The sequence below is a fragment of the Epargyreus clarus genome, unplaced genomic scaffold (genome assembly GCF_041222505.1).
Source record: "Epargyreus clarus isolate Ecla_fem2 unplaced genomic scaffold, WU_Ecla_fem_2.2 ptg000027l, whole genome shotgun sequence".
In the NCBI taxonomy this organism is placed as follows: Eukaryota; Metazoa; Arthropoda; class Insecta; order Lepidoptera; family Hesperiidae; genus Epargyreus; species Epargyreus clarus.
Genome location: NW_027332234.1, coordinates 12,348,959 through 12,373,127, shown reverse-complemented (window position 1 = coordinate 12,373,127; position 24,169 = coordinate 12,348,959). Strand labels below are relative to the sequence as shown.

At 36.3% G+C, this 24,169-nt stretch overlaps 4 protein-coding genes across 4 annotated transcripts; 1 reads left to right on the top strand and 3 right to left on the bottom strand.

Moving 5' to 3' along the window:
- Positions 1–414: 414 nt before the first annotated feature.
- Marcal1 (SWI/SNF-related matrix-associated actin-dependent regulator of chromatin subfamily A-like protein 1) lies at positions 415–13,274 on the bottom strand. Its single transcript, XM_073089104.1, has 14 exons — positions 12,501–13,274; positions 10,989–11,104; positions 10,341–10,441; positions 9,548–9,682; positions 8,705–8,810; positions 8,255–8,338; positions 7,661–7,841; positions 6,946–7,096; positions 6,072–6,230; positions 4,142–4,295; positions 2,799–2,930; positions 1,903–2,028; positions 1,200–1,259; positions 415–1,086 (listed from the first exon to the last, which is right to left on the bottom strand). The coding sequence occupies exons 1-14, from the start codon at positions 12,853–12,855 to the stop codon at positions 724–726; spliced, it is 2,223 nt and encodes a 740-aa protein (XP_072945205.1). The 5' UTR covers positions 12,856–13,274; the 3' UTR covers positions 415–723.
- A 34-nt stretch (positions 13,275–13,308) lies between these two features.
- On the top strand, positions 13,309–14,574 carry colt (carnitine/acylcarnitine carrier protein colt, mitochondrial). Its single transcript, XM_073089103.1, has one exon. The coding sequence runs from the start codon at positions 13,435–13,437 to the stop codon at positions 14,329–14,331; it is 897 nt and encodes a 298-aa protein (XP_072945204.1). The 5' UTR covers positions 13,309–13,434; the 3' UTR covers positions 14,332–14,574.
- Positions 14,575–15,524: 950 nt separating this feature from the next.
- On the bottom strand, positions 15,525–17,418 carry LOC140754155 (G patch domain and ankyrin repeat-containing protein 1 homolog). Its single transcript, XM_073089102.1, has one exon. It carries the CDS (start codon positions 17,271–17,273, stop codon positions 16,350–16,352), a length of 924 nt encoding a protein of 307 aa, XP_072945203.1. The 5' UTR covers positions 17,274–17,418; the 3' UTR covers positions 15,525–16,349.
- Positions 17,419–20,159: 2,741 nt separating this feature from the next.
- On the bottom strand, positions 20,160–20,711 carry LOC140754103 (uncharacterized). Its single transcript, XM_073089015.1, has one exon. The coding sequence runs from the start codon at positions 20,709–20,711 to the stop codon at positions 20,160–20,162; it is 552 nt and encodes a 183-aa protein (XP_072945116.1).
- Positions 20,712–24,169: the final 3,458 nt, after the last annotated feature.

Here is a 24,169-nt window from a genome sequence, read left to right as displayed (position 1 = left end):
TGCCTTCCAAATTACATATAATGAGTAACAATTTTTAAATGTAATAGACCTTTTTTAATAATGTAGTAATAGCAGACTAGCATGATAGCCTAGTGGTTAAGAAACGCGGCCTCTCGATCGAGGGGTCCGAGGTTCAAATCCCAGGCACGCACCTCTGATTTTCAAATTTATGTGCGTATTAGAAATTAATTATCACTTGCTTAAACGGTGAAGGAAAACATCGTGAGGAAACCTGCATACCTGAGAGATTTATAAAAAATGTTAAAGGTATGTGAAGTCTACCAATACGCACTTGGCCAGCGCGGTGGACTATGGCCTAATCCTTCTCATTCTGAGAGGAGACCCGTGCCCAGCAGTGGGACAGTAATGGGTTGATGATGATGATGATGAGCAGACTAGCATGATGTCCACCTCATGGTAAGTGACAACTGCCGCCAATGGGCATGTGTGGCCGACCCCAGATAGGATTAGATACCTACCTGAGGTCGGCCACAGATCCATTGCCACTTCTGAGGGTAGTTGGAATACCTTGCATAAGTCCACCTTAACACACCCTTCAAACTAGAACGCGGTGCTTACTTAACACTGCTGTTATAAAGCAGAAATAAGTGGCGATGATACCTCTAAAGTTGAAGCAGAAAGGATTCTGCCACATTTAAATCTCTGACTATTGTTGTAAGAACCCATTTGGTAACACACACAGAGATAAATGTTATTGTTCTGTTATAAATCCAAGTTCGCTAACAATTCATCACCCTCTTCGTCAGCTAAAAACGATTTATCAATATCATCCTTATCACAATAATTTGTACTTTCTGTATTACCATTCTTTGAACTTTCTACATTAAAATTATCTGTCTCCATTGACATATCATCCAGGAAACAATCTGCGATATCATCCAATTCCTTTATACTTCTAGAAGCTTCTGCCTGTGATATATTTTCTGATTTTCGTCTCACTTCAATTTGCAATTTCTTTTGTCTGCTTTCAGAATTTTTCCTAATATTTGTGCCCGGGATGTAATCATTTTTATTCTTCGGTAATCTTATTGGTGATAGATATTGTGTTATTTTGTTATTACTTTCCTGAAATTCCAATAAAACAATTAGTATAAATTAAAGTTAAACATATGATAAGGTATAATATAAAGTAAATCAGTTTTTTAAATAAATTTTCTTAAAAAAAAAAAAATTTTTACCTGGTGTTTCAAAGCAGCGTCTTCAAATGAGTCTGTACTTAAACCGACATCATTCAAAACCTGAAATATAATAGAATTTCATAAACATGATTTCATCTTCATTATTTACAACGAGGGAAGTTTAGATAATGATTGTAGTTAGTGCAAACTTATAACGAAAGTCGCAATTTCATTCAATAATGGTATTACATTTGTGTCAGTATTTTAAAGTCTTACTCGGGATGACTGCAAACATGCAACAAGGTGGTAGAACTCTTTGTGGTTGAACTCTGGCGGCATAACCACTACGACTCTTTCTACCTAACAGCAGTGTTAAGCGTTGCTATGTTCTGGTTTGAAGGGTGTGGTAAGGGAGACATAGTTCTCAGAGGCGTTCCAGCTAAGTCCTCAGGGGTAGTTGCGCATATGAGGCTCTGTGTATTGATTATGTCCATGGGCGGCAGTAGCCACTTACAATCAGGTGGAGTGCATGCTCGTTTGCTGCTCCTACATTATAACTAGCTGACCCGGCAAACGTTGTGTTGCCATATAAATAAAAAAATGTTAAGGGTGAACAACCCTTATCACTAAGGGGTATGAAAAAAAAAATACTGAATATAAAATTTGGTGAAAATCGGTAAAGCCGTTTCGAACGAGTACGGTAACTAACATTGTGACATGAGAATTGTATATATAAGATAATGTACCGGTAATGGACACTCACGTTAAGTTTGTTCTGCAACAGGGGCCACATGACGTCATCGGCGGTGCCCCTCGCCAGTAGATAGCGAACACACACGCCGCCGCTTCGACCGATGCGATGCGCTCGAGACTCCGCTTGGGTTAGGATCTGGTGGTGTAATGCTATTTTTATTTACAATTTCACTGTGTCGTATAAAGAAGTAGTCATAGCATAGTGTCTTTTTTATAATATCGGGGTAGCAGACAAGCATGCAGTACATCTGATGATAAGTGGCTACTGCCGCCCATGGACATCTGTAATCATTCTCAGATAGGCAGTGTTAAGTACTTCAGCAGTGTTAAGTGCTGATGTGTTCTGGTTTGAAGGGTGTGGTAAGAAAGACATACTTTTTACGGGTGTTCCAGCTTAGTCCTCAGGGGTAGCGGCGCTCAGGTAGGAATATCTAATCCTATCTGGGGTCGATAACACATGTCGGTGGACTGCATATTCGTCTGCGATTTTAATATTATGAAAATAATATGATGAAATATGTGTATAGTCCGCGCCAAACTGCTAGTCCGCTCTGAATATAGAAACGAGTCTAGTCGAATAGCAAATTGTAGATATTAGCGGGACGAAGACAGCGCGGGACCCCTTCCGGCTCCCGTCTGCTGTCCGCTCTCGACCGCGGATACAGGAACGTTAGTATGCCCTTCGTTCCTACGGAATATATGCTTGTAGTTGCGCACAACAACTTCAGAGTGGACCAGCAGTTTGGCGCGGACTATACGTTTGTACATGTGCGGACGCCTGTGAGTGTGCGTAACGTATGTTTGTATAAATGAACGCGTATATCGTGTATACATGCATACACTAGTATATCCTGTATGCATGCATACATGCGTATGTCGTGAATGTGTGCATGCATATGCACTCACGCCGGGGTTCCAGTGCAGCTCTGCGAACACGACGAGGCCGGCCGCCGTGAGCGTCAGCCCCGCGCCCGCCGCCGTCAGCGACAGTACGGCGCATCGACACGACTCTAGCAGCTGGAACTTCTCCACTAGGTCCTTAACAACATGAATCATTTATATCAGTCTTCCTCAAAGTAAGCACTGGTAGAAGTGCATAAAGGTTCATAGAATATTTAAAGGTGTCGATACAGAGTAGGCTATGAAGCTATGTAACTCTAGCGGCTTAAGCAGCGAAAGGGGCGGTCCGCCGCTTGAGGGTCTCCAAACACAACTGCTAATTACGTATATACTTACAAACATACATGCATACAACCCATATATACATACATACAAACATACAACCCAAGCTAATAAAAGCGTGTTAATAAAAAAAAGAAAGTCGTTAGAACCAAACAATCTATGAAACCATCAGTCAGCGAAAAGAAAGGACACCGAATCACAGGCGAAATTTTACACTGGGGGCCTCCGCCACTGCTATGTAGAGGCTGGTTTGTGATTTTATATTTTTATTTTGTAATAAAGAAAACTTCGCTAAGAAATATGCACGTCTGAGAGTTCTCCAAAAACTACTCAGCCTACTGCCAACAAGTAATCTGTTTAATTTAATTCGGTCATCGTACTCAATTTAAATCAGTCAGTGTTTAATTCCTCAAAATCCGTACCAAGGAGTCCAAACAAACATTTTGATCCCAATCAGTAAATACGGAGTCCAAATTATTCAAAGTGCAGTGCAGCTAAGTCCACCCATAATCAGCCAAAAATTCAGGTTAAAGTTAAAGTAACTATAGTCCGATTCATAATTAGGTGTCCAAAATGTAAACAACGTTGTCGACCTATCAAGAAAATACGTTTCAAATGGTAATTTCTTATTTTTGACGATATTAAAGTAATAAAACGATAATAAAATAATAATTTAAATACATTAAGATAAATTAAGATCAATTCACATTTTCCAATATTTATATTACCTCAATTTCGTTCCATACAATAATAATTTAACAAGGTTTATGGTAGAAAATTAAAATGTGATAATGTCAACACAATCGGGATCCAAAACATTTTTTATGCCGCCATTTTTTGTTTAAGTTTTTTGTTGAGTTTGTTAAAGTTTTTGTTTCTTGTTAGTTTGTTAGGGTTTGCAATACCTGTAAACGTATTTTGACAATGACATTTCTTTATTTACATTTTGGACACCTAATTATGAATCAGACTATAGAACCAAATTCACACTCAATCATGCGTAAAATTAGGACCTAAAGATCAATAACCTACCGTAATTCTACATAATGATATTCAGTACTACTAACCGCTCGTATGTTCGCAGGTGTGGAGCCAACGATGGTAATGTAGTGTGTGCTGGTCTCGTCCAGCGTACAGCAGATAGCGTCCAGCATAATTCTATGATGAGCAAACACTAGGAACTTGCCGCTGTGCTCCGATACCAGTTGGCGGATGTACTTGCTGTTGAGCATAAACACAAATATTTAATACTTAAATGCTAAAATAGTACATTACGATACGCGTGGCCAAAGTAGCCTATTTTTGCACGGCGTGAAGTTAGCGCCCGAGCGCAGCGAGGGTGCTAAACGCCGTGCACATAATAGGCTACTTATGTCACAAGTATCGTATACTATTTTATAGCTCGTGTGACATAAACCCGCTTATACTTGTGAAGTATTATGAAAAAATATGATAATTATTTTTAAACTTATAAATGATTGAAACTAAAAAATATGAATTAAAAAACCAATACAAATGTGACACAAACAAAACCATTGAAATTTGATGTGAAGAAGTCTTGATTTAGAAAATTTAGTAATTTGTATCTAGTATTTTAAGATTTGTATGTAACATACAAATCTGAAAATAATTAGTGGCATCTCCACCTAAACATATTAAAGAAACATGATAAGGAATCACATAATATATACTAGTGATACAGTACAAAATCGACTATCTGGACCTCAGTTACACAGATTATTTGTATTGCCAAACATGAACAAGTCACTTTGTAATAACCGCAGATTAGCTACGTTGTGTGTGATGTGTGCATTTGAATTCCAGAAAGCAGGCAAATCGCAACTAGAAAGTTATAATACAAACCAAAAACCCGATTGCTTAAAAATATAGCCTATGTTATCCCTGCAATTTACATGAATACAACGACATATCATATGTCAATATTAGTGAAGTCGTTTAGGTTTGACAAAGAATGAAAAATACATACGTACAAACATACGGTCGAAAAACATTGCCTTCCTCAATCGGATCAAATAGCTTTTCTTCATAAACGCAATTATCCAAATTTTTGATAGTCCGAATGCCGTACGACAACGAATAATTCGCTTTATCAAGTTTTTACGGGAGTAGTATTATGGCTAATTTTGATAATGATTCCTAATTTAAATATGTCCTACTTTGGTGTGTAGCGAAAATAAACAGTCAAAACAAACAATAAAATTCGATACAGCTCAACAGTTAGTCTTACATTGATGCTATTGCTTAGAATATACAAAATGGCAAAAATATTTATAAATACATGCAAAATAAAATATTAACATAATTATTGCTTTAAACAAAATAATCCTTACTCACTTTTAATTTTCAAATGACATTTAAAAGTATGAAACGTTCATAGCGATATTAATTTTTTACAACTGTAAGGGTAGTGAACTGACATTAATACAGTGTAAAAATCGGCTACTTTGGACACAGAAAAGCGTGGCTAAAATGCGGGTTTAGGTCACAGAGTGCTATAAATAATATATTGTCAACGCTTTATAATATATCAGGGGTAAGGCGATGAGCCCAATCGATCGCAGCAATATAAAGAATAAAGAAAATATTTAAAAGTACTTTACAGTCAGCCTTTTTTAGAAAACTGGAAACTGTCAGCCATTTAGTAGCCAATTTTTCTATTATCTTAACCTTACCTTACCTTAACCTTACCTGACGCTGACAATTCTGTCAGCCATTAAATCGCTGTCATCATGTAATTTACGCGGAACAATGCCGACACACAGTTGAGTGGTGCAAAAACACGAAATTGAAGAAAAAGTGTGGAGAAATATCGTTTCGTTCGTAAACGATCTAAATTTTAAATATTTTTCAAACACGAAATTAGATGACAGTGACAATTTCAATTGTCAAAACTGGTTACATTTTCTTGTTAGGAGTGAGTAATATTTACTAATCTATGGTTAAAACACTAAAGTCTCGTTAAGACATATATCTCACCACACAGCAGGCATCTTGACACGTGCGGACTCGCTGAAGTACGTAATAAGTGCCGCATGTCTGTCGGCCGCGTTACTACGCTTACACGCATCCGCCATTTCTGATAAACGGGGCTCCTCGCCCTTTTCCAACTGCGTTTCATCCAACAGCACTGATTCCCTGCAACCATCATCATCATCAACCTATGACACTCCCACATCAGTGGAAACATTGATATTACTTCAAACCTTCAGTCAATCACTTGTTGATTTATGACGTCATTCATTCTTTCTTATAATTAGTATTTTTCAAGAGCAAACAGATTGTTTTAAAAATAATTTATGTAAAGATATTTTGTAATTTTAAATCTTGAGAACCATTCTCAGACTTTTCATATAGGATGCGGCTAAAACTTTAACATAGTATGTATTTATTGTATATTGTGGCCCTCTAATGTATTCAATTGTATTAGCTCAATCGTGTCTGGTGTATACGGCCTCAAACTACGGTATTGAGGAGGTTGATAGAAATAAAAAAATTAAAATGGCCTTCTGGCGGCAAAAACAAAAATCCGCCACAGCATAGAGAAATGATACATCGGCATTTATAATCTAAACTAGCTGACCCGGCAAACATTGTACCGCCTCAAATTCTATTTGTCAAATATATTTCATATAAAATAGCCCATGTTACTCGTGGATAATGTAGCTTTCGAATGGTGAAAAAATTTTTAAAATCGGTTCAGCAGTTTTTGAGCTTATTCATTACAACCAAACAAACAAACAAAGTTTTACTCTTTATAATATTAGTGTAGATTAGAAACTTGTACTATGCAAAAGGTTTACAAAACTTTAATAGCGCTTCAATAAGTCACCACAACATCATTGTACCTCACCTGGTCTTCTCCTCGAGCATGGTGAGCACCTGGTCCTTGGTGCGCCTGATGAGGAACCGCTTCTGCAGGATGATCTGCAGCTCAGCCAAGTTGGACTGCCCGGACATGTCCCAGCCGAAGTTGGTCTGCCTCCCAGCACAGTATCTCTTACCTGTTATATTGAAACATTATTAAAAAGAATGAAATAAAAGCTTTATTACAACAAAATTTTATTTAAAACAAAAAAACATGATTGGTACATATCATATTGTACCATAGTGTATCATATTATATATAGAATTAGAAATCGATAATTGAATTGATTATTATTATTACATAAGGCCCCAGGGATAACCATTTCCTTACACTCAGCACTGTCTCTAGTACTTTTATATCCTCTATGCTGTACTCCGGCGGCACCGTACCCACACCATTTCTGCCTTATAACAGCATTGTTAGCGGGCCATCTGTTGCTGACTTACGACAGGAATCTAATCCTATCTGGGGTTGATTATAGGTGGCAATAGCGGCTTACCGTCTGCGTTACGTCTGCTAATTCCATATTATTAAAATATATTTTATTTATAAAAATATTAGTCTTTCATATTAGTCTTTCCTTAATCATTTAGGGGTGCAATCTGTGCATGATCTTAAGTAGGACTCCAATCTAATATGTAACCCATGGTCGTGTGTCAGGAGGACTGCATGCTCGTTGGTAAAAAAAAACACAACTCACCATATTCCGTATAAGAAGTAAACAGTTTAGGCTCTATCAGAGCCAGCTGTGTGTAGAGCTCCGCGGGTCTGCTGAGCGCGGGTGTACCGCTGAGTAAGATCACTCTAGACGCCTGCCGCGCTATGCCCGCTAATGCCACAGTGCACTGTGCTTTGTGAGACTTCAGGAAGTGGGATTCGTCCTGAAATAAAATATAAAAAAGATACAGGGTGAAATATTCAAGTGAGCCTTCAAATCTAACTAAATAGCGAGAAATGCTGAAAGGATATACGAAAACGATTTTGATAATAACAAACTGTGTCATTACATTTTTTTAAATTCTATTTTCCTAATCGGGAATCGAAAGAGTTTATTCTACTAATTCTAAAATGGTGCATTTATACTTATATTTTTATATTAATATTAAAAAAAGAAACGAAAACATCCAATTCATATTCACAAGTCTACTTCTTTAAGAACTAATGAACTAAGTTATAACTCAATTTATCAACTCTAAAGACATGTATTTTTTTTTTCAAAAAAAGACTAAAAAAAAGTTGTAATTAAAAAACGAATCTTAACGAAATTTTTGGATGAAATAATATTATTACTTACAATAATAATAACGCCAAACTTCTTGTTCTTCAGTACGTCCAAGTGAATGGTGGTGATCTTATAGCTGACTATGACCACCTCCGTCTGAAATAGTCGAAATGAAAAAAAAAACATCTAACTGAATTCTACCTCTTAGTAAGTTTAACCCTCCCTCCCAAAGTGTAGTCAAAAATGAACGAAACTATTCCGCCCTCCTCTATTGTTTCGTACTACATATATTACATTGAAATATGAATTTACAAAAAAAATAATACATAATAGTGCATGAAAGCACTTGACTCATGTCCAAAAGCATAATATGTAATTACTTATTTTCTCATAAAACTGCAGAAAATCATAAATATGGAATAAATTATACATACAGTAGCAATAATTAATTTTGCGATAATTACATTCACCTTTATTACAAAATTTCTATATAATTTCTACATAAAGACAATAAATCGTTACCTGTCTATCAACCACAAGGTTGACATCTTTCCTACTTGATAATATTACGATCTTCATAAGAGGAACTGACGGCAGCAGCTCATTTATTTTAGTTTGCCATGTCTCTCTGAAAATAAATAAAAAAAATACTGAATTTTTAGTATTCTGCACTCAAAGGGTGTCGACAGAACCTTAATTTTGAGTCGCCTCTGTCCGTACCCAAACAGTCAACAGAACCCTATTCTTGGGGCGCCTTTGTCCGTCCGTAAATTACAGGGCTCTATCTTAAATATCAATAGATAGACACGCTATAACAAATACTACAAATAAAACGTCAAAAAATAAAAAAAATATCTTTGTACAAGAAACATGTTTGAGAAATAAAGAGAGTTTACATACAATAAAACAATATGTTTCTATCGGCATTTTCAGCTGTTTTTGCTCGATTTTAATAATGTGTAATGGTAGTATGAAACCCTTCATGTAAAAATGCTTTAAGAATTTTCCTGCAAAGCTACATGTTGTGGACGCTGCTGATTGGCTTCTAAGCTGGTAAAACCCTTTGTGGTTCGACTCCGGCGGCACCACCGCCACACCTATATCTACCCTATAACAGTAGCGTTAAACGCTGCTGTGTTCTAATTTAAAGGGTGTGGTAAGGAAGACATATTTTTCCGAGGCGTTCCAGAGCTTAGTCCTCAGAAGTAGTGGCGCACCTGTGGCGAAACTTAGGTTGGAATCTAATCCTATCTGGGGTTTACAGATATCCTTGGGCGGCAGTAGCCACTTACCATCAGGTGGCCTGCACGCTCGTCTGCTACTCCTATATTATAAGTTAATCTAAGTTAATATATGGTTCCTTACCTCATGGAGGAGGTGGTGACAATGAGTAGTGGCCAGTCGTGTCTGTAGTAGCTAGCGATGGCGAGCGCCTGGAAGGTCTTCCCTAAGCCCATGTCATCCGCAATCATGCAGCGACCGCGATGAGCTATCCCAAACCTGAAAAATAATATTATAAAGAACCTAGTCAGGAAATTGTTTAAAAATCTACTTTTTATAGGGCGTTAAGATTCTTAACTTTACTAAATAAAATAACAGAATAACAATTTAACGCAATTTTACAACAAAAGTAGCAGAGTAACGTTCTTTACAACGATCGGAAAATAGCTCCCAGTAGGCAATATACAATACCTTTATATACGCACTCTATTAGTTAATACCCTCATTTGACAATTAAATTTTCTTACTCTTACCGTCGTTCCCATAGATTAGTAAAGATTACTCACTCCTAACAAGGAAATGTAACCAGTTTTGACAATTGAAATTGTCACTTTCATCTATTTTCGTGTTTGAAAAATATTAAATCATTAATATTCATTTACGAATGATACGATATTTCTCTTTTTTTTGCACCACCTAACTGCGCATGTCGGCATTGTACCGCGTAAATTACATCATGACACCCATTAAATGGCTGACAGAATTGTCAGCCGTTTTAGCCATTTAATTACAAGGCGGTGTGATATCTATGCTTATCTATGGTCGTTCCTAACTATATATTAAGTTTAAATAAGATCCATCTGGATGTCAAAATATTTTGATTATACAAACTCTACTCCTTTACTAACTCAATAACAAAAAAACAACTGTTAGGTACCTGACGCCTTCCTCTTGAAATGTCATTAATTTCTGTCTTAAGGTATCTTCAATAGGTGACAAGTCCAACTGATTTGGATCTACTGCTTTTTCCTTTAGTACCTGTAATTTTATAATGAAAATTACATTACATTATTTTACAAGGTAACTAGCTGACCCGGCAAACGTTGTGTTGCCATATAAATAAAAAAATGTTAAGGGTGAACAACCCTTATCACTTAAGGGTATGAAAAATAGATAGTAGCTGATTCTCAGACCTACTGAATATGCATATAAAATTTGGTGAAACTAACATTGTGACACGAGAATTTTATATATAAGATTACCTACATACATAAGAGATAATAATATTGACCCATCTTCTATTTTAAAACATTATGATTAATTGTGTAGTAGTGTTTTTAATATTGAAATAACCGCTTTTTAATACATGCATATGAATATACATACGGTACATACACCAAAATAACATTTTTTACAGTTTTTGTATGTCTGCCTGTCGGTTTGTTCTGGCTAATCTCTGAAATGGCTGGACCGATTTTGACGGGACTTTCATGGCAGGTAGCTGATGTAATAAGGAGTAACTTAGGCTACTTATATTTTAGAACTAGGTGTGCTACTTATAATTTAGAGCTAGTTGAAAATATACCTTGAAAACATAAGCAGGCAGGGGTCCGAGCACCACATGAGGTGCCAATGGGGCCACCTTAGACATCAAATCTTGATAGTGGTCTATTGAGAAATTCCACAGATTTGATTTGCTATCTAAAACATTGAAGACAAAATAATGTAGTAATAAAACCCTGAAAATTTATGATTATTGTAGTGTAGTGGATGCATTCTTCATAGTTTTGGTAGATTTAAGACATTGAAATGTAGTAAAACAGATATGGTTCAACCAGAGAAGTTCCATTATCCTTAATTCTAGCGTGAAGCAGTTCTGCATTTTAGTGGACAGATGTATGTACCCAGCTAACTTATAAGGAGCCTTATCTTAACCCCAGAGTGTGGTGATGCACCTGTGATCGGTTTCAGGTAGAAACCTCATATACAGAGTCTGTCTGTAAGCAATAGTGCAGTTACAAGAAGTAGAAAAGGTAGTAAGTCAACTACACACACACACACACACACACACACACACACACACACACACACACACATACACGCTTGGATTTTAAAACCCAGGAGATGCCCCACTGACGGCTGACTATCTTCTTATCCCACCTAACACCACAGGGATTATAGGAGCGGCTGAAAAACAGCGCTACTCGAATCCCTGATTCTGAGACAGCAATGCTGAGCCGAATTCCTTTTGTCATATTAATATTACTGTAAAATGTACATTTATTCTTTCTGTAACTGTGTTATTATGGCAATAAACGTTTATTATTATTATTATTATTATTATTAACTAGGTAGTAAGTATACATATTACATGATGTTATGCATGCATGGTTACAGGGGGCGGTAAGGTTTTCATCATATTGTCAATAATCTCTAGAATAAACCTGTTCTATATCTATATCTAAAAATTTTAATAACATTCATGTAGCATGTACGGGTCATGTAATGGGTAAATTCCCTAATACCAAAAAACCACAACACAGTCAAGTGGTATATATAACATTAAAATAAACATAATAATGTTCTTATCATGGAAACATGCTATTTTATCCACTGAGTCACTTATTTGATTCTAGTAAAATAGGCTTTATGGTGTTCGTTTTAAGGACTTTTTCTGTGTGCATTCTTATCATCAAATGTTACCCATCAACCCACTTCAATGAACAGAATTAAGGACATCCCATGACCCTGTGCAATTTCAGATATTTTTTTTTAATTTTCTTAGAAAACTATCATAACACTAGATTTTTTTCTACAATATAGGAGTAGCAGACGAGCATGCAGTCTTCCTGGTAAACGACTACGGATATAGGATTAGATTTCTACCTAAGGTCCCCTGCACATACGCTTCTGACGACTATGCTGGAAAGCCTTGGAAAAGTATGTCTTCTTTACCACACCCTTCAAACTGGTATGCATCACCGCTTAACACTGTTATTAGATAAAACTAGGTGTGACGGTGGTGACGTCGGAGTTGAACCACAATCATTTCTACCACCTTCAACTACTTGTATATTAAAGAAACCAAAATACAAACCATAACATTTAGACGGAATAGTTTTGAATATGTCAATGAGCGGCGTGCAGAACTCTGACGGGTGTACTTCGAATCTGTGTTCCGATATCAAATAAACAGTTCCACTCACAACTTTTGTTACAGGCACATTGCTTTCTTGGTTTTGCTTCGTTTTTGAATACGGATGGAAGGTGGAGCTACGCTTATCACCTTTTAAGGGCCCTGGGCTCGGAGACTGGAGGTATTTCGAAGTCAGGATAGGTTTTACAGGGGAGGATACAGATACGACACATGTATTTTGATTCACCATTTTAGCCTGCTTCTTTTGGAGTGCTGCTAAGCGCTTTCGCTCGATTTCTTCCTTTGTACACGCCATTTTTTGGCTTGTTATTACAATTTATCGATTATTGAGTACGTGTTTATAACTGTAAATTAATTTAATCATAAGGCACTTGTCTTATCTTTAGCAATCAACAATAACATGTATGCTCTGCAGGAAGTATCACACTTTTGTTTGAATGAAACAAATTAAGATAAAAGATTGTTACAAACTTTTTATTTATTATTCAAAATTTCAAATGATAACTTTGGCACGAACGCTTGACAATGACATATTAAATGTCAAACCAAAATCAAACTATTCGACAAGTTTGTTTACGTTTATAAATACAACGTTAAATTATTTACGACTATTAATTTTGCTTGAATTAAATGTTGTAACTTAAATAATTATTAGAAAGATATTTAAAGATGTTTAGAAAAGCTTTTCCATAAATTCTAATTTGTCTGGCTTTTCAACGGATAGCGATATGTCTGCTGATGTCAATACATATTGTCAATGGATGGTTGGTTGTTGGTTGGACTTTGACATTTACATAGTTTAAAAATTCAACATTTCTACACCTTGTAGACCTTCCTTAGTCCTTTCTCTTTTTAGAACCCCTAACCGAGAACAATGTCGGAGAAAAGCAGCCCCATTAAATACTTCCTGAGTGGTGGTTTCGGGGGAGTGTGTACTGTTCTCGCGGGGCATCCAATGGACACAATAAAAGTGAGATTACAAACGATGCCAATCCCTAATCCTGGCGAAACCGCTTTATACGCTGGCACCTGGGACTGTTTCAAGAAGACAATCAATCGGGAAGGCTTCCGAGGACTATACAAGGGCATGTCAGCCCCTTTGACTGGTGTAGCACCTATTTTCGCGATAAGTTTCTTCGGATTCGGTTTGGGTAAAAAGTTAATAAAGTCGGACGACGACCAGGTGCTCTCGAAAACGGAACTGTTCGCCGCGGGCGCTTTCTCTGGGGTGTTCACGACGTCCATCATGGCGCCGGGCGAGAGGATAAAGTGCTTGCTGCAGATCCAGCAAGGCGGCACGGCGCCACAGAAATACAACGGCATGGTCGACTGCGCCAGGCAGTTATACGCAGAGGGCGGCATCAGGAGTATATATAAAGGCAGTGTGGCCACTATCCTCAGAGACGTTCCGGCCAGTGGTATGTACTTCATGACTTATGAATTGGCTAAAGAAATGTTAGTGCCAGAGGACGCCTCTGCGAAGATGAAGGTGTTGGCCACCGCTGTCGCCGGGGGCTGCGCTGGAATAGCTAACTGGCTAGTGGGCATGCCCGCTGATGTGTTGAAAAGCAGACTCCAGACCGCACCTGAAGGCACATACCCTAATGGTATGAGAGATGTGTTCAAACAGTTGATGGCGAGAGAAGGTCCCACGGCTCTGTACAAAGGAATCACGCCTGTCATGATCAGAGCCTTCCCCGCCAACGCCGCCTGCTTCATGGGCTTCGAACTAGCTGTAAAAATCCTCGACTGGGTTGCACCCAACCTGTAATCGACAAAGTGTTGTGCTTTGTAGACTAAAGTATTGTAACTAGTAGATAAGTTAAAATGGTGTGTAAATCTGTAAAATACTTGTTGATATAATTTTCTAGAATTCCATTTTATAGTCATAATGTTGTTGTTAACGGTTGTTGCCAATTTACATGACAATGCAAGTCCAAAAGCTTTAAAAATACACAAATATATTTGTATGAAATATATTTTTTGTTATTAAAGAGCTATATTTTACCCGTTATTATTTTATTATTCATGTGTATGTATTGAAAAGACTCACACATTGTAATGTCAAGGTTTCGATTCAACTTTTAGCAAATTACATAATCATGTTGCTATCTTCAAGTTATTAATAGGTTTATATATTCAATATATAAAGATTAGGTTTCCTATCCATACTTTAAAATATAGAAATTAAAAAAAAACAATATTTTGAATTTATTACATGCTTGTGCATATTTTGGAAATGTGAAGAAGGTGCAGAAATGCCCGACAATACTTTATGATTAGATTATATAAACAAATATTATGTAAAAGTTGCCTACGCTTGCCTTCTCACTCATTATTAACCTTAATATAAGATTCTTAAGTGCCTTAACTATTACAATATATTTATATATAACAAATAATTTATAGGGATAAACTTTTCCTTTTCAATTCCTTAAGGAAAATATTATATACTATGGAAAACTTATATTTAATAACATAAACAAAATACCATATCATCCTGGTGCATGAATAGTGTTATTTCACACAAATTAATTAGGTTTATAGTAGAATTATCTTGGTAAAAAATTACAGCCAAATCATTCTCATATTCTGAACTCTTATCAGGATCAGATACTATAACTGATAATATTATGACATACATTCTCAACTATAGCTCTGTCAAAAATAATTTAAACTGAAGTGGGGTATACAAGATTGGTGTATGCAGTATGTAATTTTCATATTATCAGATATCATCATACGTTTATTTTTGATATCAGATAAAATGAAAACAGTGTAAAGTACTTTTAAATAAAACATTTTGATACATTAAACTAATCAAACAAAAATGTTGACAAATAAAATAACTGCACATGTAATTTTCATTTGTTTCAAATGAAGGAGACAAATATAAATATAATTGAAGATACACAATATACAAATAGACGAATAATAATACAGTTTAAACACAAACTACTGAGATAATTGCTAATTATTTAATTTAAATAATTAAATTAATTACACTTGTGCTAAATGACTAAATTAGTTTCCTTATTATTGAAAACTATTTCCTTCATTGCTTATGACTGATGTAGATTCACTAGTAGATAACAATGTAAGGGTTTATAAAATAAGAATTTAGTAAGTCCCCTGGGTCCACTGCATGGCTCCACTACCCTTCTATTTGTCTTCCTGGGTTTCTGTGCAAACACACCTTTGCTATACCTATTTCAGACATATAATAATGTATAAACTTTTCTAGTCTGGAGTGCAAGGGAATAAAAGCTATAATATTGCAAGAGGTTAGATCTTAGTCTTCAGAAGTACCAATGCTATAATCACTTAAGTTGCATAAAGTTCGTAATTCCATTTGGAGTTCATTACAGATGTCTATGGAAAGCAAATGACTTTCCAATAGGTGCTTGCTTGCTGCTGCTTTAATTTTATGAAATAAATGTTCTCTTAAAAAAATTGCAAATTGAGTTTTTTTTATTAACTAACTGCCTGTTCTATTGTCCTGTCCATATTGGTTATGGCTATATCTAATATTCCATCCGTAGAGATTTTGTTCCATAAACCTTATATGGAGTGTACCATACAGTCTTTTAGTAGCTACGGAGTAGCCCATGGATATCTGTAATGTAACTCAGATAAGTTTTGATTTCTACTTGAGGTTGACCACTGATGTATTGGTACCCCCGAAGCCTAAGTTGGAACGCCTGTAATATTGTAATAAACAATGAGTTTACATTAAACTGTATACCTGACAATGATTTTATTGATTCTGTAAAAACTATATTGATGTTATTAATAAAATTCTCTTCTAAAATTTGCTTCAAATCTTCTGTTTTCATGATAATCCCTTTTTAGTTTTTTCTTATTGATAGTTTTAATGGAATCCTCCTCCCTGGAGTTTGGATTATTTTTTTGCAAACCTAAACCCTTCCTGTCTAACTTCTGGACAGCTTTAACTGGGTACAGCTTCCCGGATCCATCCCTGCCTAGCCCAGATTCCTTGTCCCACCCGACTTTCAACATTATTTGATATCCTCTGTTGGACTCTGGTATTTTGTAACTGGATGGTATTTTCTTGCCTTTACTCGCATTTATGTTATGAACAGTGGATGATAAGTGTTCCTGTTTATCCGGAAACACTTTGTTACATGTTTGACAGGAATATTCCTCTTTTAGTCTAACTTTTGGTGTAATTGTATCTGTTTTAGTCTCGTAATGATTAATGTTTAGAAGGATATCTGCTAGTAATACATTTTTATTCTTAATAACTAAGGAACGAGCGGAATTTCCGGCTTTATCTCTCACTGAGGTGTCGATACCGCGTTTTAGGAGTTCCTTCACAGCCTCTATGGAGTTAGCCTGACAAGCTATCATGAGTAAACTCCATCCAAACTCATCAACCAGATTTATTTTGTCTGGACAGGAGTCCAAAACCTCCTTCAAAGTGCTGACGTCATTGTTTTGAACTGACAAAAACAAGGATGAATTTGAAGTATCGTTTTCTTCGAGTTTTCTCTTACGTTTCGTAGTGTGTTCGTGAATTTCAGGCGGAACTTCAGCCAAAGTTGGCGAGGACGTCGTAGTCTTCACATCCTTAACTTCTTCTAAGTAAAGTCTCTTTGCTTCTTCGCCATTCAGCTTATGATTGAACTTTGGGTGTAATTGTGGCTGCGGTGAACTTGGTCTAACAAAATTACTGTATTCTTTGTGGAACATGGCATCCAAAATACCGTGCAAGTTCGTTGTACAACTTAGATGTTAATTGTACACAACCAGCGAAGATACTTCAGCAAATTACAATAAATAAACAATAAAGAAAATCCCTAAATCTGACTCACACACGTACAGACATCATGACATGTTTCACAATGACAGCTTGTTTGACAATTGACATTGAGTTATTGTCAACATTTTTTTTTATGTAGGCAGGCTTACATTTATTCAGATAAGCATGGAATATTGTATATGGTTCATAAATGTAATAATAGGGAATATGCACATTTTTATTTTATTATTTTAAACCACTTATCACATCGTTTTAACATAGTAAAAAATATAAACAATTTTATTAGTGTTTGAAATATTTTTTTAAAAATTATTTAAAGTATCAATAAAATTTGACACATTTGAACGCCGCCATTTTACGCGCTCTTTGAATGACGTCACGTAGCGTGATTTGTATTAATATTGATGATAACTGTATGCACATAAAGGTATTATTAAACGTTTTCAGGTTTCATCGCTATTTACATCATGGGAAAGGCTAAATAACCACTTTATAAATATTTCCTAGAGTTATTGTGCAAAACCACTACTATAAATACATTATATAGTGTTTTTTCTGTTGCAAAAGATGCGAAAATACGAAAAATGTGGTGCAAGATTATAGGAAACAGATATAATATCTCCAAAATCGCATTAACATTTGTATTTACTGTAACAAACAATAATTTTAGGTAAATGATTTTAAAATATTGCATTGATCATCTACTTCGTTAGGTACTTATCGACTTCTACAACAAACACTATCATTTGAAACACACAAAATACATTATAATCTATTATAAAATTATAAAGATAGGTGAAGATAGTTGATAGGTTGAAGGTGGTAGAACCCTTTGTGGTTCGACTCCGGAGGCACCACCGCCACACCTATTTCTACCTAATAACAGCAGTGTTAGGTGATGCTGTGTTCCGGATTGAAGGGTGTGGTAGGAGACAGACTTTTCCGAGGCGTTCCAGCTTAGTCCTCAGGGGTAGCGGCGCATCTGTGGCCGACCTTAGGTGGGAATATCTAATCCTATCTGGGGTTGATTACAGATGTCCATAGGCGTACTTTATGCTCGTCTGTTATATTATAAAAAAAAGAATATCAACATAATAAGTTATGATCAGTTAAATATTTCCGAATTGACCTATGCATAAAAAACAGTTTATTCATTTTGCATATTTAGGTAAATAGTCCGATTGTGCTTTGACAAAACTACTTTCAATCATTGTTCTTGATTATTCCTAATAATACTATCTAGAAAAATCGCACTAGGTAATAAATAACACTGTAGGAATATAGACAAAAACAATTTTTCTCTCAAACAGTTTGAATATCGACGCCGATAAACATCGTGACACGCTATGTGACGTCATTTTTCGATTCGACCAATGGGAATGCGTTTTGCAAATTTGAATTTCGCGCGCATAATTTAGGATTTTTGATTAAAAGTTTTAAACAATTTAACACGAAATAAAGAAAAAATAATGGTTTAGATGTAATTTCAGGACCGTAATGTACCGAGGAAAAAAATAACAAGCAAATCTAAATCACATGCATATTCCCTATTATTTGAAATAAGTACATAGGGTCTGTAACATATTTATAAATCAACGATTCATAATAAATAATTTATCATTTTAAATCCAACACATGTGTAGGCTGTCTGGCATGTACCTAAGCCTTTATCGTTGTCAGAAGTGTATAACTGAAAAGTAAGCGCGCCAAATTATAAATTATCAACGTAATTTAAAATTTAAATTGTTAAATGAATTTACAAATTAAACAATTAGGTTTAGGTAATTAAGTATTTTCAGATCCAAAGGAGACTGAATTGCATCGTTTGAAACGATTAATCTATTATTTTTAACTAAAATTAGGTAAGTATGTAATAATTGTTTCTATATTTACCACAGACCTGTATTTTTATTTGTAACTAGTTTTTGCCCGCGGCTTCGCCCGCGTTTAAAAGAAAATAATATACTAACATACATAAAACTGAAAATTCGTACCTTCAACTTTGCTAAAGATCATCACTTGATCAAATGCATAGTTTACGATTCAATCCTTACTAATATCGATTAAAATAATCGACTTTTTGATCCAAAAGATCGATTCTCTGATTAATAGATCTTAGATCGCCATCCCTAGTTCCCGTGGGATTTCCGGGATAAAAACTATCCTATATCCTTTCTTGGGTTTTAGACTATCTTTGTACAAAATTTCATTAAAATCGGTTCAGTGGTTTAGACGTGAAGAAAAGACAACCAGACAGACAGACAGACAGACAGACAGACAGAGTTACTTTCGGATTTATAATATTAGTAAGGATTTACACTTCCAGATCGTATATATTATGTGAATATGTACGGATTGTATTTACAAATTATACTAGGTAAATTGGGTCCCTCACTTAGGATATTGACCATTACTTGAAACCTAATAATAATAATTTGTAATATGCACGTCAAACTAGGATTTTAACGTGGGACCATAGATTAGTAAAGATACTTCACCGCCTTGAAATTGAATGAAGCCACAAATGGCTTATTATCGTAAGTTAATAGAATGTGTTGTGATGTTGTTGGAAATGATACTCTGAAGCTATTTACACGACTCACTATATTATAGATTTATATATATACAATTAACAAACGAAAGTAAGCGAACAATAATGAAAGATTTAAACATAAAATATTAATTTTCGTATCAACACAATTGACATGACATCCTAACTGTCTTTTCTTATTTTTTTTCTCAAAAATTCGGTTTTCAATATCGAAATAGAAGGAGGTTTGTAGGTAACACTCTACAGTACTCCCCCACCGAGATCGCTACTGCGATCGATAATAATCTGGGAATGTAACTTTTCTTCCGCTTCTTGTTCTCTTGACTTCTGGAGCTGGTTGAGCAGATTCATCAGGCAGTACATCTGCTTCACGCATCAGATAGGCTGGTTTAAGTCGATCAATCGAGACTGTGACTGTCTTTCCTGACACAATAATTTTGTAAACTTTAGGGTTGCGCTCGACGACTTTATGAGGACCTGAGTAAGGCGGTTCCAGCGGTCTTCGAACATGGTCCTGCCGCAGAAAGACGTGTGATGAGTCTTTCAAGTCACGTGGGATGTAGAACGGACTATTCCTGTGCCAAGATGCTGGTTTTGGTGTGAGATTAGCTAGGCTAGTGCGCAGACGAGTTACTAGAGTAGTGATGTCTCCAGTGGTGTGGTCATTGGATGGAGCTATGAACTGACCTGGAAAGCGAAGAGGTTCGCCATAAACCAGCTCTGCTGAAGATGTCTGAAGGTCTTCCTTCCATGCACTTCGTATGCCGAGTAACACGAAGGGAAGAACCTCAGTCCAGTTGGAAGAGTTGTGGCACATAATCGCAGCTTTTAATTGGCGATGCAGACGTTCGATCATACCATTGGCTGATGGATGATATGCGGTCGTTCTGAAATGTTTAGCTCCAACCATGGATGAAAGTGCATTAAATAGATGAGACTCGAACTGTCGACCTCTGTCAGTGGTAATTTTGAGTGGACATCCAAATCGGGAAAACCAACCAGACACAAGGGCGGATGCGCAGGTCTCAGCGGTAATGTTTTTGAGTGGAATAGCCTCAGGCCATCGCGTGAACCTGTCGATGACGGTGAGACAGTATGTGAAATCAGATGAAGGTGGTAGTGGACCGACGATGTCAAGGTGAATATGAGAGAACCTTGAAGTAGGGGTAATGATAGGGGAAAGAGGAGATGAGGTATGGCGGTAAACTTTACTGCGTTGGCAGTGTAGACATTCACGTGACCACTCTCTACAAGTTTTGCGAATCCCTGTCCAGACAAATCTTTGTGTTACCAGTCGCACTGTAGCTGCTGCTCCTAGGTGACTCAGACTGTGTAGGGAGTCAAAGACTTGTCGGCGAAAGGTAGGTGTTACGAATGGACGTGGTAATGTTGTTGAAGTGTCACAGTAAAGTGTTCGACGCGACTGGGGGATCTGCACCTTCTCAAGTCGCAAAGATGACCCATGTTGAAGCAGGTCTTGCAGTTCAGGGTCAGTTTCCTGAGATCGTGCAAGCTCCTCATAATCAATAGATGAGCCAATTTCCTCTACTTTGGATAGTGTATCGGCCACAACATTGTCACGACCTGGTATAAATTTAATGTTAGTCGTGAATTGGGAGATAAAGTCAAGGTATCGAAATTGTCTTGGTGAACATTTATATATCACGTCGGGGTCACCAATATAGAATGTGTTGTGATGTTGTTGGAAATGATACTCTGAAGCTATTTACACGACTCACTATATTATAGATTTATATATATACAATTAACAAACGAAAGTAAGCGAACAATAATGAAAGATTTAAACATAAAATATTAATTTTCGTATCAACACAATTGACATGACATCCTAACTGTCTTTTCTTATTTTTTTTCTCAAAAATTCGGTTTTCAATATCGAAATAGAAGGAGGTTTGTAGGTAACACTCTACAAGTTCTTTTTTTGAATTCTTGACAAATAAAAACATTTTTAGAGAAAGTTTACGAATAAATAACTAATACTGCGTAATTTACATGAATTTACATAATAAATAAATAATTATTTCAAATATTTTAGGGATATTTTAGCACGGAGACGTGGCAAAACTTTTTTACGCAAGTATTTCAATTCTCACAACTGGGTACATTTTCTAGTTAGGAGTGAGTAATCTTTACTAATCTATGCGTGGGACCATATTTTTCCACATACTTATTAGAATAAGTTGCGTTGTAGACACATAGATTAGTATGTATACTTTTATTATTCACAAGTTTTAAATCAAACAAATAAGTAATCAGAAAGGTATTCCTAATTTTAAGCTCATAACTTTTTAAATACGAAAATAGGATATTGACAACTGCTAAGAAGAATCATGTTTTAGGGCGTTTTTCCACCAGAGCATAGCGAGGTACTTAAGCGGTGTACGAAGTCAAAGGTAAGTCATGAAGTAAAGCTATGCTAAGCGAGTAAGATGTGCTACGATGCACTATTATTTACAGATATTGCTACCTGAGGTCGGCCACAGATGTGCCGCTCAGAAATGTCTGTCTCCCTTACCCCACCCTTCAAAACGGAACACAGCAGCGCCTAACACTGCTGTTATTAAGTAGAAATAGGTGTGGCGGTGGTGCCGCCGGAGTCGAAGGGTTCTACCACCTTCAAGATTAGATATTCCTGCCTGAGGTCGGTCATAGATGCGCCGCTCACCTCAGGGAGAATCTTTCGCAAGTCTCATCACCATTAAATCCATTCTACTTTAAGGGAGTGCAGTTAAACTATGTAGAGTCATACATATTTATAGCCTAGTGGTTTGAAAGTCGTCCTCTCAAGGTCGAAAATTCGGGTACTAGGCATGCACCTATGATTTTTTTAAGTTATGTGCGTATTCTTATTAATTATCACTTGCACAAACGAAGCTGACAGACCAGTTCTTTAAAAAATAATTCTTGAAATATACCAATCCACACAAGGCCAGGGAGTCGGATTATGGCCTAATTCCTTTTCATTCTAAGAGGAGACCTGTGCCCAGCAACGAGACAGCTCTTGCCCAGCAAAGGGTTGACCATGCATAATACGACATATGGTACTTTGTAATGTAATTAATACATTACTTCATAAGTTTATCTATTATGAATCGCAGAGTTCAGTGCCTGATACCAGCTCATAAAAATCTTCGTACAATGCCGCCTTGTGGTACGACCAATCTCCGGAAACAATCGCGTATGCATCTTCGATTTATAGAATAAGGTTTATGAATGCCGTGGATGTGTATTATAACCAGTTTAACAGAATCGCATGATTTTTTCCCTATGAAACTTATTAGATAAATTGAAGCTCACATTAGGACGTTGAGCTCGGTTAGTGCTTTCTTATAAGTTTGGTATAGCAAACGAGCTTTTCCTCGGTGGAAAGTGGTAACGGCTGCCCATGGACATCTGTAACCAACTCCATAGAACAAATTCTATCTGAAGTCGATTTCGGATGCATTGCCATTCCTGAGGACAGAAATGGTCACATCGTAACTCGTAAGTCAGCCGGCATCCACATCCATCCAACGAAACCCACCAGGAAAGGAAACCAAAACGGACACCAGAGAGAAAGAGGTAATTAGATTCTTAGTTCTATAATTGCTTTGTAACTTGTTTTGTCATTAAAAGAGCAAATGAGCATGAGAGGTATAAGTAACTAAAATCTTAACCCAAAAATTTTTTTTTATCTATAATACTTGAAAGTTAAATCACATAAAGGATATTAACTAGAAAACCGATAAAAACTGCGTAATAAATCAATCCACAGTCCTTGAACTGAAGAACCTCAACAACAGGTGTACCCCGCACTATATGTGCCCATAAAACTGTAATTACAAACTAAAGCGCCGTCATCGTCTTGTTATTTTGTATATTTTTCAACGTCACTATCAGGTATGTCTTATTACACTGTAATGAAGGTCTTTCCACCTCCTGGCAACGTTTGGTGCGAATTGGCGTCGATTCGTTCATTAAGAAGACGATTTCGTCTACAAAATGATCCCTCAAATTTCTTGAAAGCGTGATCAGGTGTTCTTTGCCGCGTTGCCAAGCAATTCGGCGGCAAAATCGGCAATTTGCGTTGATACATTATTGATACTTTTAGGAGTAATTTAACTAAATACGGATCATTAATCGTAATTATCCCTTTATTTCGAAAAGGGTTGAGTGCAGATATTCTTATACTAAATTGTTCTTTTCTATTTAATTACAAATTTAATACAAGTGCAATGTATTCCGGTTAAATTCCCTTACATTTAAAAACAATGA